General features: G+C 41.1%; 1 protein-coding gene across 1 annotated transcript in view; it reads right to left on the bottom strand.

The window, feature by feature from the left end:
* SMOC2 (SPARC related modular calcium binding 2) overlaps positions 1-10,317 on the bottom strand; it is a 308,253-nt gene extending 297,936 nt beyond the window's left edge. The window contains exon 1 of the mRNA XM_056567010.1: positions 9,919-10,317. Coding sequence (XP_056422985.1) covers positions 9,919-9,999 — 81 coding nt within the window. The 5' untranslated portion in view covers positions 10,000-10,317. The remainder of the gene's footprint in view (positions 1-9,918) is intronic.
* Between the last annotated feature and the right edge of the window lie 2,848 nt (positions 10,318-13,165).

Here is a 13,165-nt window from a genome sequence, read left to right as displayed (position 1 = left end):
TCACAACAGATAATATTGCAGAAGATAGTGTTCCAAAAGTAACCAAATTGTCAGTAACAATAGATTCCAGTGGCGCTGAATAGATCACATTAATTAAAATTTCCAGTAACACTGGGTAGATCACATCAATCGTGCCGCTTGTGTCTGTGTTGCGATCTTAGTTAACCACAGCACAGTTGTATCAGCGAGTCCAGTAATAAAACTTGTAACTTTGTTTCAGTTTCAAAATAGTTATAATACAACTGTATCAGCGGTGTTTGTAGAAGCGGTGTTTATAAAGGAACGGTGCACAGCACCACTCACCCTCCTCGGCAGATCTCGAATGCAGACTTGGTACGGCAGTATCTTAGGGTAGCAATGTCTGTCTGTACTTGTGGTGCCTTGCTGAGTTACAACCTGGGTAAGTGGCTCTCCGGTATACTTTTACTGGATCCTAAACCTCTTTTCTCCTTTTCTTATCTTTGTATCCTTTTAATTTTATACCCCTAGTGCTTTTGAGGACTGGTTTTTGTATATATATTTTATATATACATCCCTCTCTTCCATAATTTACAAATCTGTTTAACTTTCTGGAACCAGTTGATATATAAAAAAAAAAAAAAGTATTTTCCTGGATAACCACTTTAAATCAACTGGTGCCAGAAAGTTAAACAGATTTGTAAATTACTTCTATTAAAAAATCTTAATCCTTCCAGTACTTATTAGCTGCTGAATACTACAGAGGAAATTATTTACTTTTTAGAACACAAAGCTCTCTGCTGACATTACAAGCACAGTGCTCTCTGCTGACATCTCTGTCCATTTTAGGAACTGTCCAGAGCAGCACATGTTTGCTATGGGGATTTTCTCCTACTCTGGACAGTTCTTAAAATGAACAGAGATGTCAGCAGAGAGCACTGTACTCGTGATTTCAGCAGAGAGCTCTGTGTTCCAAAAAGAAAAGAATTTCCTCTGTAGTATTCAGCAGCTAATAAGTACTGGAAGGATTAAGATTTTTTAATAGAAGTAATTTACAAATCTGTTTAACTTTCTGGCACCAGTTGATTTAAAAATAAAAAGTTTTCCACCGGAGTACCCCTTTAACAGCATATTTAGTTTTAGTCATATCTTAGTCATCTGAACTGTTTTAAATTTATCTTAGTTTTAGTCGTTTAGCCTTTTAAGGATGCCGGGCATATGCATACGCCCTGCATCCCGAGTCCTTAAGGACGTGGGGCATATGCATACGCCCGTGGGAATTACGGTCCCCGCCGCTAGCCGGTTGGGGACTGGACCGGAATGCCTGCTGAAATCATTCAGCAGGCATCCCAGCACATCGCCGAGGGGGGGGGGGGGGGGGTCCTGAGACCCCCCATCGCAGAAAATCGCATGTCAATTCAGACATGCGATTTTCTACTATTCCGGGCTTATCGGGTCTCTGGTGACCCGATCACCCGGAAAATAGGGATGATCAGAGCAGTCAGGGACAGCCCTGATCATCCTGAGGGATAGGAGCGAGGTCCCAGTGCTGCGATCTCCTCCTATCCCCTGCCATTGGTCAGAACTGATTCTGATGAATGGCAGGGCAGGACAGTGGGTTGCCATGGCAACCCCCCGTTCTGCCCACCCCTGGATGTCGAGGGGATCGTGGGAAGAAGATGGAGGCCGGTACCTGGAGGAGATGATGCCTGGGGACCCCGGATCGTTGCTGGAGACTGCTGGATCCTGGCTCAGGTAGGGAAACGACATTGGGGGGGGGGGGGGGGGGGATGAAAGTGAAATTAAAGTGATCTTTACTGTGGCAACCACTAGGAAGGCCAAACTGCAACTCCCAGCAATGCCCAAAGGCAGTGCTGCGATCTCCTTCTATCCCTTCTATCATTAGTCAGAAATGAATTCTGACCAATGGCAGCGCACGACAGGGGGTTGCCATGGAAACCCCCCGCTCTGCCCACCCCTGGATGTCAGGCAGAACGGGGGGAGAAGATGGCGGCGGGTACCTGAACAGAAGATGCCGTGGGGACCGCCGATCATCGGTGGAGACTGCGGAGATCAGCGGCACAGGTACGGAGGCGACGGTGGGGGGGGGGAGAAGGAAGGGGGCAGTAAAGCAATCAGGCTGTCTGGGCATGCTGGGAGCTGGGAGTTGTAGTTTTGCAACATCTGGAGGGTCACAGTTTGGTGACCACTTTTACAGTGGTGCCCAAACGGTGGCCCTCCAGATGTTGCCAAACTACAACTCTTAGCATGCCTAGACTGACCATGCATGCTGAGAGTTGTAGTTCTGTAACATCTGTCCCTTTAGATTTTGCAATTTTCATGAAAATTTTGAAAATTGCTGCTATACTTTGAAGCCCTCTAATTTTTTCAAAAAGTAAAAATATGTCCATTTTATGATGCAGTCATAAATTGGACATATTGTATTTGCGAATCAATATATCATTTATTTTGAATATACATTTTGCTTACAAACAGAGAGCTTCAAAGTTAGAAAAATGCTAAATTTTCAAAAATTTTGGGATTTTTCACCAAGAAACGATGCAAGTAATGACGAAAATTTACCACCAAAATAAAGCAGAAAATGTCACGAAAAAACAAATCTCAGAATCAGAATAATCGGTAAAAGCATCTTAGAGTTATTAATGCTTAAAGTGACTGTGGTCAGAATTACAAAAAAATGGCTGCGTCCTTAAGGTGAAAATGAGCTGCATCCTTAAGGGGTTAAGTTAGTTTTAATTTAAAATGTATGAAAGGAAAAAAGCTGGCACTACTAATAATATGGCTCCTGGCTGTTTAATTTCTCATTCAGTAAAGTTCTGACCAAACTCCGGTTTTACAGGTTTGGTTTGCTCATCTCTAATAAACAACATATTACAGGGCCTCTATTGCTGCTAATATTACATGGTTACTGTGTCTAGTAATATTACAAGTTCACTTTGGTATTACTATGTGATCACTTATTCAAACCAATGTATGGGCAGCTAAAAATGATAGTCTATTGTTTGAAGATTATATTATGCCCTGCATGGCTATCATGCATGCAAAGTATGAAAGGTATTTGGCACATATTACGGTTTTATGTAGTTATTATAAAGCGGCATTGCTTTTTAATCCTTTGATGTGACTATTGTATAAAGCTTTGATTTGGATGCAGTATTGTAGATTGCATTGGAAGGCAGAAGGGTAATAATATTTGGGAACTGTGTTACATAGGAAGAATTTCTACACATAAGGTGACATTGCTTGGGTGTGTCACAATGAAAGGAGATCTCAGATATTTAGTGCCTTCAGGTGCATAAAATTCTGTGCTGACTATTCATATTGAACAAGCACTGACAATGCTGACTGTGCGCTATTTTTTAGCTGTTTTTACATACTGATTTTCCTTTCAGCAAGAGGAATACACGAATAATGCTAAAAAGGCAATAGAAATGTTCTTTTGATGTTTTGTGTTCTTTGGCTTTTCAATATTCAAGGGACAATACTGCATGCTTGAGGCTACTCTAGAATAATAATGCTAATTCACCCTTTTCTCAAAGCATAGAGAATACTATTGAGGTATCTGGGAAATATCTGTAACAACCAGTGATGGTACTGTAGAGACGACAAACCGCAGCACCTCAGGTCCACAGTCCACAGAAAATAAGAAAAAGGGTGGTACAAAGGCCTCATTTCCCATTGTAGAATGATATATCCATTCTAGATGGAACTCTCTCAGTATCCAAATTAAAGGGTACCTCTCATCAAAAAAACGTTTGATATATTATAGATTACTGTATGCAGAATAACTTCACAATTGCATGTTATTAAAAAATATGCTTCTTTCTATTTAATTTTCCACTTTGAAGAAATGACCACTAGGGGTCTCCCTACCAGTCCTGGCAGCAAGCATTTCAGACTCATGCTGGAGTCCTAAACACTACGAGCTGCCAGTCTGCTTTGTTCACAAAGGAGAACACTCAGAGCTGCCAGCCCGCTTTTTTCACAAAGGAGAACACTCAGAACTGCCAGCCTGCTTTGTTCACAGCCTGTTTGGCTGTGAACAAAGCAGGCTGGCAGCTCTGAGTGTTTAGGACTCCAGCATGAGTCAGAAATGCTTGCTGACAGGACTGATCGGGAAAAATACAATAGAAAGAAGCATATTTTTCATTAACATGCTATTGGTAAGTATTTCAACATTCATTAATCTAAAATATATCAAAAGTTTATTTGATGAGAGGTACCCTTTAATATCTTATCTAATGTAGTGTATATAGTGTTCCAAAAAGTATAGCTAAAAGGGGCCAGGTATAGTTGTATGGAAACCTGGGATATCCACACTCTGGCCCTGATTTATCAAACTGTCTGAGAGAAAAAGTGGAATGATTTTCCCTTAGCAACCAATCACAGCTCAGCTTTCACTTTACCTCAGCTCATTAGCTGAGCTGTGATTGGTTGCTGTGGAAAAATCCCTCCACCTTTTCTCTTACACAGTTTGATAAATCTGGGCCTATGTCTCTCATGACAACTTCTGGCCAAATTTGTTGTTAAACACTTTTCAGAATATAGTGCACCCCAATGTTGAGATTGACATTATAGCATCTGCTCCTATTTAAGTAGGCTGTATGTATAGTCACAGGAGATTGTGATGTTGCAGGAGACTTCAGCTAAATATGGACAAAGATTTCACAACCATAAATCGCTCTGAAGAAAACAGTGGCCAAGGCTTCTTGGAAGTTTGTCTCATGAACTCTTTCAGGAGAATAGGGGAACATAGTCAGCAGGGATGGCTGCCAGAAACCTTGTTACAGTTTTCAATGTCTTCTAAGAACCAGTGGAGCTTTATGAGCCATAGAGCCCTAGGCAACATAATGCGAACAGATTCACAGCATTGTCATACTTCAAGCAAATGTACTTTCTTTTCCTTTGAGGTCAATGTGATGTGGCTGAAAGCAATTGTGAGGTATTTGTGGTGAACTGATAAACGTAGCAGCTTTAAATATTTCCACAAGACCTGACATTGCAATTAGAAGCGTACATCCCACACAGAGATAGCTGCCCATGAAGTAAAACAGGAACACCACGCCCCTTCAGAAGAATTCCAGGTATGAACAGAGACCTCTCTACCTTGTCTCTCTCCTCACCACGTCGAGTAAGGAAGAATTTACATTTGCTGATTTTTGCCCTAAAGATAAAAGACATTTGCACATAATTATCTCTGTTTGAAATAAAAAAATAAAAAAACAATACAAAAACTGAGACACAACCTGTGGTCTGCAGCTGTTTCTGAATTACAACTCCAAATATTCCGTGTTTGTTGGAAAACTGCAAGATTGGATGTGTAAGAGCTTGTCTGATCGCTGTGTGTGGTAAAATGAAGAATATTTCCACTGCACAAGTAGATCCCAAATATATGAAATATGGGTAAAGAGTTAAAGTGTTCCAGTTGCAAAGGAGAAAACTACAACACAGGGAAATGGGGAGGCAGCAGGCCAACTCCCGATACAGCACATGCACACAAGACAGTTCTCTTTCAATAACCATTTTACAGGTTACATTTCAATGTTTACAGGAAAACAGATTGTATCAATTATGGTTATGCAAATACTAGAAGAGCAAAAAACGAAAAGAAAGGATAAGTTATTAGCTGTAAACCTCAGACTGGTGACATAGATATGACCCACCCTGGAATAAAACCCATTGACTGTTACAGTACTATGCTAGTTTATAAATATAATGGCCACTTAAGATGTTCTTTCCATTCTTATTAAACTGTGCTGTACAAAGAGAAGGACTGAAATCCCACAATGCAAGTGACACGTCAGAACCCTTCACAGGCAACTGGCGATCGCTCCGACTTCACATTTCTGCATGTTGTGAAATTGTAAAAAAAAAAAAACACTTAAGGAAAAGAAGCATTGCTGCACAATTAAATGAAACCAAAGGTATCTCCTACTCTGCTCCCAATGGTCATGGGCAATGAGCCATGGATAATATACGGTCTGATGATCTTTCCAGATTCTCTATAAACTCTCAAGAGTATCTTCTGACTGAGTGCAGTATATAAAAACTAATAGACAGCACAGAATAAAAATGATCTGACAGTTTAGCACTGGATGGATACATTCTGTTGCAGAAAAGACAAATGTGTCGTTCCATTATTATGTCATATCTGTCTGTTTATAGGCTAAATGTACATTTTTACATTTTATGTTATGCATTCATTGAAGAAGACGCATGTTTATATGATCAAGTGACCTGTTTTTATGATCTGAGCTGAGCTGTCATTGGTTGCTATGGGCAAAACCAGACGGAATTGGTTTTAGCAATACAACCACAAAGAATCCCCAATGACACCAGTTCAAATAGACGGCCATGGCTGGCTACATGGTGCCTAGCTAGATCCTATTTTAAAGCGGAAAAACTCAATCAGAATTGTAACACAGAAGAAAAAACTAGAGTTCACGCTATACCGCTTGAATAAAACTGATCATTTTATTGATTAAACAATTAAAAACATGTACCGTATTTTTCGCCCTATAGGACGCACCGGCGTATAAGACGCACCCTATTTTTAGGTGCAAAAATTTAAGATTTTGAACCCAATAGTGGTCTTCAACCTGCGGACCTCCAGATGTTGCAAAACTACAACTCCCAGCATGCTGGGAGTTGTAGTTTTGCAACATCTGGAGGTCCACAGATTGAAGACCACTGCATAGGAGGTAATACTCACGTGTCCCCGCCGCTCCGGACCCGTCACCGCTGCCCTGGATGTCGCTCCATCACTGTTGCCGTGTCCCCGTCGCTCCGGAACGTCTCTGCTGCCGGACGGGTATCCTCACTCTCCATCGCCGTCATCACGTCGTTACGCACGCCGACGCACGTACGCGACGACATGATGACGAGGAAGGAGAGCGCTGGCCATACAGGGGATCCCTGAACGGAGAAGACACCGAGGAGGCAGGTAAGGTCCCTCCCGATGTCCTGTAAGCACTAACCTGGTTATTCAGTCGGGCTGTTCGGGACCGCCGCAGTGAAATCGCGGCTGTCCCGAACAGCCCGACTGAACAGTCGGGTTAGTATCACTTTCCCTTCAGACGCGGCGATCAAAGCTGATCGGTGATGTCCTGTATTAGCCGCGGGATCCCGGCCGTTGATGGCCGCAGGGACCGCCGCGATAGGGGTGTATTCGCCGTATAAGACGCACCGACTTTTTCCCCCCAGTTTTGGGGAAGAAAAAGTGCGTCTTATACGGTGAAAAATACGGTATATGGACAGCAATCTGATTGCAAGATTGCTGTCCATATACATGTTTTTAATTGTGTCATCAATAAAATTATACGTTTTATTCAAGCGGTATAGCGTGAACTCTAGTTTTTTCTTCTGTGTTACAATTATGGAATTGGTTTTAGGCACATTGATAAATCTGGGCCATTAAGTTTACAATTAAAAAGCAATAGTTCCAGCTGCTGGAATTTGATGTCAATAGTTAAAGGGGTATTCCAGGCAAAAACTTTTTTTCATATATCAACTGGCTCCGGAAAGTTAAACAGATTTGTAAATTACTTCTATTAAAAAATCTTAATCCTTCCAATAGTTATTAGCTTCTGAAGTTGAGTTGCTCTTTTCTGTCTATCTGCTTTCTGTAGAGTCACGTCCCAGGAGCTGTGCAGTTCCTATGGGGATATTCTCCCATCATGCACAGCTCCCGGGACTTGACATCATCATTGAGCAGTTAGACAGAAAACTTCAGAAGCTAATAACTAGTGGAAGGATTAAGATTTTTTAATAGAAGTAATTTACAAATTTACTGTATTGTAATTCTAGCAACATTTCCACACCTAGAAAGTTTTATCCTGTATTAAAATCTGTTCTGTGGAGAGAAGAGTGCTGCATACAACTAAGCACACATACACATAACCCCTTATATTTATAACACTTTATACACATTGAACAAGGAATACCAGCTCACTCCTGTTGTATGCGCCCGGACTGGACTGGGACAATACCACGTAAATAGCAGAAAAAGGAAAGGAATGTCCAGCGCTGACTCTTAAACAAGGGCCGAAACGCATCACATTACATGAACTCTTGTTGTATCCCATGGCAACCATGATGTCTTAAAGGGGTTATCCAGGAAAAAAAAATGTTTTAAATATATATATATATATATATATATATATATATATATATATATATCAACTGGCTCCAGAAATGTAAACAGATTGGTAAATTACTTCTATTAAAAAATGTTAATCCTTTCAATAATTATCAGCTGCTGAAGTTGAGTTGTTCTTTTCTCTCTGGCAACAGTGATCTGCTGACATCTCTGCTTGTCTCGGGAACTGCACAGAGTAGAAGAGGTTTGCTATGTGGATTTACTTCTAAACTGGGCGGCTCCTGAGACAGGTGTCATCAGAGAGCACTTAGACAGAAAAAAACAACTCAACTTCAGCAGCTCATAAGTACTGAAAGGATTAAGATTTTTTAATAAAAGTAATTTACAAATCTGTTTAACTTTCTGGAGCCAGTTGAGATAGATATATATATATATATCAACAGAAGGCCAGGTCCATATAATAGTTTGGTATCAACTAAAGTGCTGGCTGACTTATTCTTTGTCTATCTATCTATCTATCTATATATATATATATATATATATATATATATATATATAAAGTTTTTTCCTGGATAACCCCTTTAATAAAGAAGTTCCTTGTTTAAGAGTCAGCGCTGGACATTCCTTTCCTATTTCTACCTTATACACATTATATTCTCATGATTCTACCTGGTAATGTTTCTTATGACCTGCACAACATAGTATATTATTAGTAAACATGGAACTTTTAAAATGGTGGCAGTTCTGTAAAGATTTTTGAAAGACTACTGTATGACTCAGCATGGAATGTCTTTTATAACTATATATATATATATATATATATATATATATATATATGTCATAATCTTCTGGTCAGTTAGAAGTAGAGATTTGCGAACTTACAGTAAATTCGATTCGTCACGAACTTCTCGGCTCGGCAGTTGATACCTTTTCCTGTGTAAGTTAGTTCAGCCTTCAGGTGCTCCGGTGGGATGGAAAAGGTGGATACAGTCCTAGGAGACTCTTTCCTAGGACTGTATCCACCTTTTCCAGCCCGCCGGAGCACCTGGAAAGCTGAACTAATTTATGCAGGAAAAGTCCTCAACTGCCGAGCGGAGAAGTTCCTGACGAATCGAATTTACTGTAAGTTCGCTCATCTCTAGTTAGAAGCTAACTCCTTTTGACTATGCTATGAAAATGATGACTGCTGTAGAGAGTGCAGGCTTGCCCACTCTGTGATGGAGTACACACCAGTACACCAGTATACTATGGGGCTTGTAAAAGTTAGAACAGGTTGGTCTGGATAATGTGACACACAATTCCATGTATTCATCGGCTACAGTGCAAGGCAGTGGTCTACATGATATCTCTATATCTCTCTATACACATATTCTAATGCACAAATATAAACTTCGTATGAATCCAAATATTTTTGCGAGTTCTTGATTTTGGTTGGAAAATAAAAGGGCAATTGCCAAGAACCAGAACAATGGAACAATAGGACACACTCGGTTGTGCAATTTCTTCTGGCAGAAGTGAATTTAGGGTAAAACTGAAGCAGATTGGTACTAGAGACAAAATAGCACCTGAAACCTACCCCCCAAAGCCATGACTGGATGCACCTCCAGTATCTCCAGGCAGGACAGAGGGGTGCAGCAGCTGTGCTCACCCAGGTACAGTAGATCTCTACTATTGTTAGGATAGGATCTGGACTGAAAGCTGAACAGCGCAGAGCAGATCAGCTCCACAAAAGATGTGGGGGGAGGGCAGACTGCAGTGAAGCAGTGCTATGCCATGTGATACCATCAATGCCCCCAAAAACTAACACACAAGTCACATTGGAGAGGGAAATGCCATCTTACCGTCAGGGCTGAGAACTTCTGCGCATGGCTGAGAGGTCCCACAAAGACGATCAGGAGCAGAATGAAGCTAACAGGCAGCATCCTCCTCCTCCTCCTGGGTGATTGTAGAGAAGTGTCTGGAATAAGGATGACTAGACTCAGTCCTCAGTGTGCGGGCTGCCACAAATCCGCCTCCTGCTGTCACTTTCCAGAGATGAAGCCTGAGAGGCAATTGTCAGCCTTTACCTTGTGACAGATGGAAGTTCTGGGCAGCCTAGGACTACAGAGCTCAGCCTTCCGCTCCCTCCCCTCTTATCTGATCCTGGCTATCCTCTCCCAGCCTTGTAGATCCCCCCTTCTCCAGGAGATCTGTCATATGATGAATGCAGAGCTGCCTGAATGGCTGCAGGCGAGAGGTGAATGCTGCCTCGCCTTCCCAGGGAAGGTGTTACTCCAAGTCCCATAGAATGACCAGATGATGGCAAAGCCCCCTGTGCTCCTGCTGGGGCCAGCCTTCATACTCCCCCCCCCCCCCCCTCCCAGACCTGACGCTCATTAATTAACCCCCTGACACTTAGCACACAGGGAGCTGATGTCAGCCTGCCAGGGGGGCACCATGGGCATGCACACCAGAGAATGGGCAGGAGAAAAAAGGACTCAAGTGCTCAGCATGGTTGTCAGATACAATTGTAGCACAATTATTTCACATTCGTTATGTTATTAACACATTTTTTATTATTTACAGATGTTATGTACAATATTAATCGGTTCCAGGACAGCCATTGTATGTTGGGACCATTGTATGTTGAGACCAGAACTCTGTGGAAACCTGGGAATTGGTTCTAAAGGCACCAAAATGTCATCCAAAAAAATGGGAAAAAGTGAGGATTAAAGAAAAATAAGTAGATAACTAATATAGATAAAGCAAGTCCTTACATATAAAAGTAAGAAAGATCTGCTGGGAGCTGTAAATCACTGTCTATGTCAGTGTTTCCCAAAAATGGAGCCTCCAGCTGCTGCAAAACTACAACTCCCAGCATGCCCGGACAGCCAAAGGCTGTCCGGGCATGCTGGGAGTTGTAGTTTTACAACAGCTGGGGGTACCCTGTTTGGGAAAACACTGGTCTGTGTAGAGGACAGGAGCTTCTTCGGGGTCCTGTACAGTACACAAAGTGTCCCAAAAACTAACATAGAGCCGCCCTCACCTGGTGTCCAAAGGAGCAGGTAACCCTGGGACAGGTAAAGTGTACAGAACATGTAATACCTCCCTGTACTGTAGGGGGCGCTACCAGACACCAGTCAGTGCATACACTTCAGTAATACAGGGGTTTTACCATTAAATACCTATTCTGATTGGTCAGTTCTTCCGGCCATTGACAGGTTTCACAGTCTGTACATTGTATGTTGATTCCGGTTTCAACTTACAATGGTTCAGAATAGACCATTGTATGTTGAAACTATTGTATGTTGAGGCCATCGTAAGTTGAGGGATCACTGTATTATTTATATAGTGCCATCGTGTTATCCTGCACAGGACAAAGTTTGTTTTACAAACAAGTGAATTGTGAATATTCGGCCAGTGTAAAGAAGTCTTAAAGAGGTACTCCGGTGAAAACCTTTTTTCTTTTAAATCAACTGGTGGCAGAAAGTTAAACATATTTGTAAATTACTTCTATTAAAAAATCTTAATCCTTCCTGTACTTATTAGCTGCAGAATACTACAGAGGAAATTCTTTTCTTTTTGGAATGCTCTCTGATGACATCACGAGCACAGTTCTTTCTGCTGACATTATTATAATAATAATAACGCTTTATTTATTGTTGTCCTTAGTGGGATTTGAACCCAAGTCCCCAGCACTGCAAGGCAGCAGTGCTAACCACTTAGCCACCATGCTGCCCTTAGCATCTATCTGCTATGCATGGTTGCTAAAATGGACAGAGATGTCAGCAGAGAGCACTGTGCTCGTGATGTCATCAGTGTTCCAAAAAGAAAGGAATTTCCTCTGTAGCATTCAGCAGCTAATAAGTACTAAAAGGATTAAGATTTTTTAATAGAAGTAATTTACAAATATGTTTAACTTTCTGCTACCAGTTGATTTAAAAGAAAAAAGGTTTTCACCGGAGTACCCCTTTAAATCTCCCTGGAAACTTGGCAATAAGGCACTTTTCACACAAGTGTATTCTGTGTTTATATTAGGTTAACCTATGGGGCTATTCACATGATGGTATACACTATACACATAGCATGTGCTACTTTTATTCATTTTGTAGATGAAATATGGGGAGTATATGGGGAGGAATTAAAATAGTATATCATAAGTATTTTTGTTTATTTTATCATCAGTTTAGTGTAATTCAATCTCCTGTCTCTCAGTGAAAGGGTGCATTCACACTGAGCAAATCAAGAGGAATTCACGCTGAAAAATTTACGTGCGGAAAAAAGAATTTTCTATTCGCGCGGAATTTGTACGGAATTGCATGCGGAAATGGGGGAGAAAGAAGTGAAGGTTTTTTTTTAGCCATTTCCGCGCGAATCCCGCGCAAAAACGATGTTGGGCGGAATTTTTTTTTCACCATTGACTTCTATTGATTTCTGCTCGCGGATTCCGCTTGAAGAATGAACATGTTCTTACTTAAAGCGGAAAGGAATTCAGCGTCGGAATTCCGCTAGAAGAATTTCCGCAGTGTGAACAGGAAAGCAGAAATAACATTAAAGTCAATGGGCAGAGAGGATGTGCATTAATTTGGAGCGGAGAATTCAAGAGGAATTACTCGAGTAAATTCCTCTTGAATTACTCAGTGTGAACGCACCCAAATACGCTTATATCTCTATTACAGGTATATACTTATATGCTTGTGTGAAAGAGGCCTCACTGGGTTGTTCTGCTACTATCTGGTTTGGGTTTGTAAGAGACAAAACATTAGAAATAAATAAATTGTAAGAAATTATTTTAGTACTTTGACTTGTATGTTTATTTACTATTTGTCTTATCATTTGTTACATTCGTCCCCTGTACAACTTTCTATTCACCCTGTTAGGTGTCATTGGCATCACAAGTGGTTTCATCAGTTCTTCCATGTATTATATGGCAAGCAATTCATATAAATGGAATACAGCAATCCCTCAACTTACAATGGCCTCAACATACGATAGTTTCAACATACAATGGTCTTTTCTGGACCATTGTAACTTGAAACCAGACTCAACATACAATGCAACAGTCCAGATCTGAGAAACGTGTCAATGGCCGGAAGAACTGAACAATCA

The sequence above is a fragment of the Hyla sarda genome, chromosome 3 (assembly GCF_029499605.1).
Source record: "Hyla sarda isolate aHylSar1 chromosome 3, aHylSar1.hap1, whole genome shotgun sequence".
In the NCBI taxonomy this organism is placed as follows: domain Eukaryota; kingdom Metazoa; phylum Chordata; class Amphibia; order Anura; family Hylidae; genus Hyla; species Hyla sarda.
The sequence above is the reverse complement of the archived record's forward strand: the minus strand, read 5'-3'. Positions and strand labels throughout refer to the sequence as shown.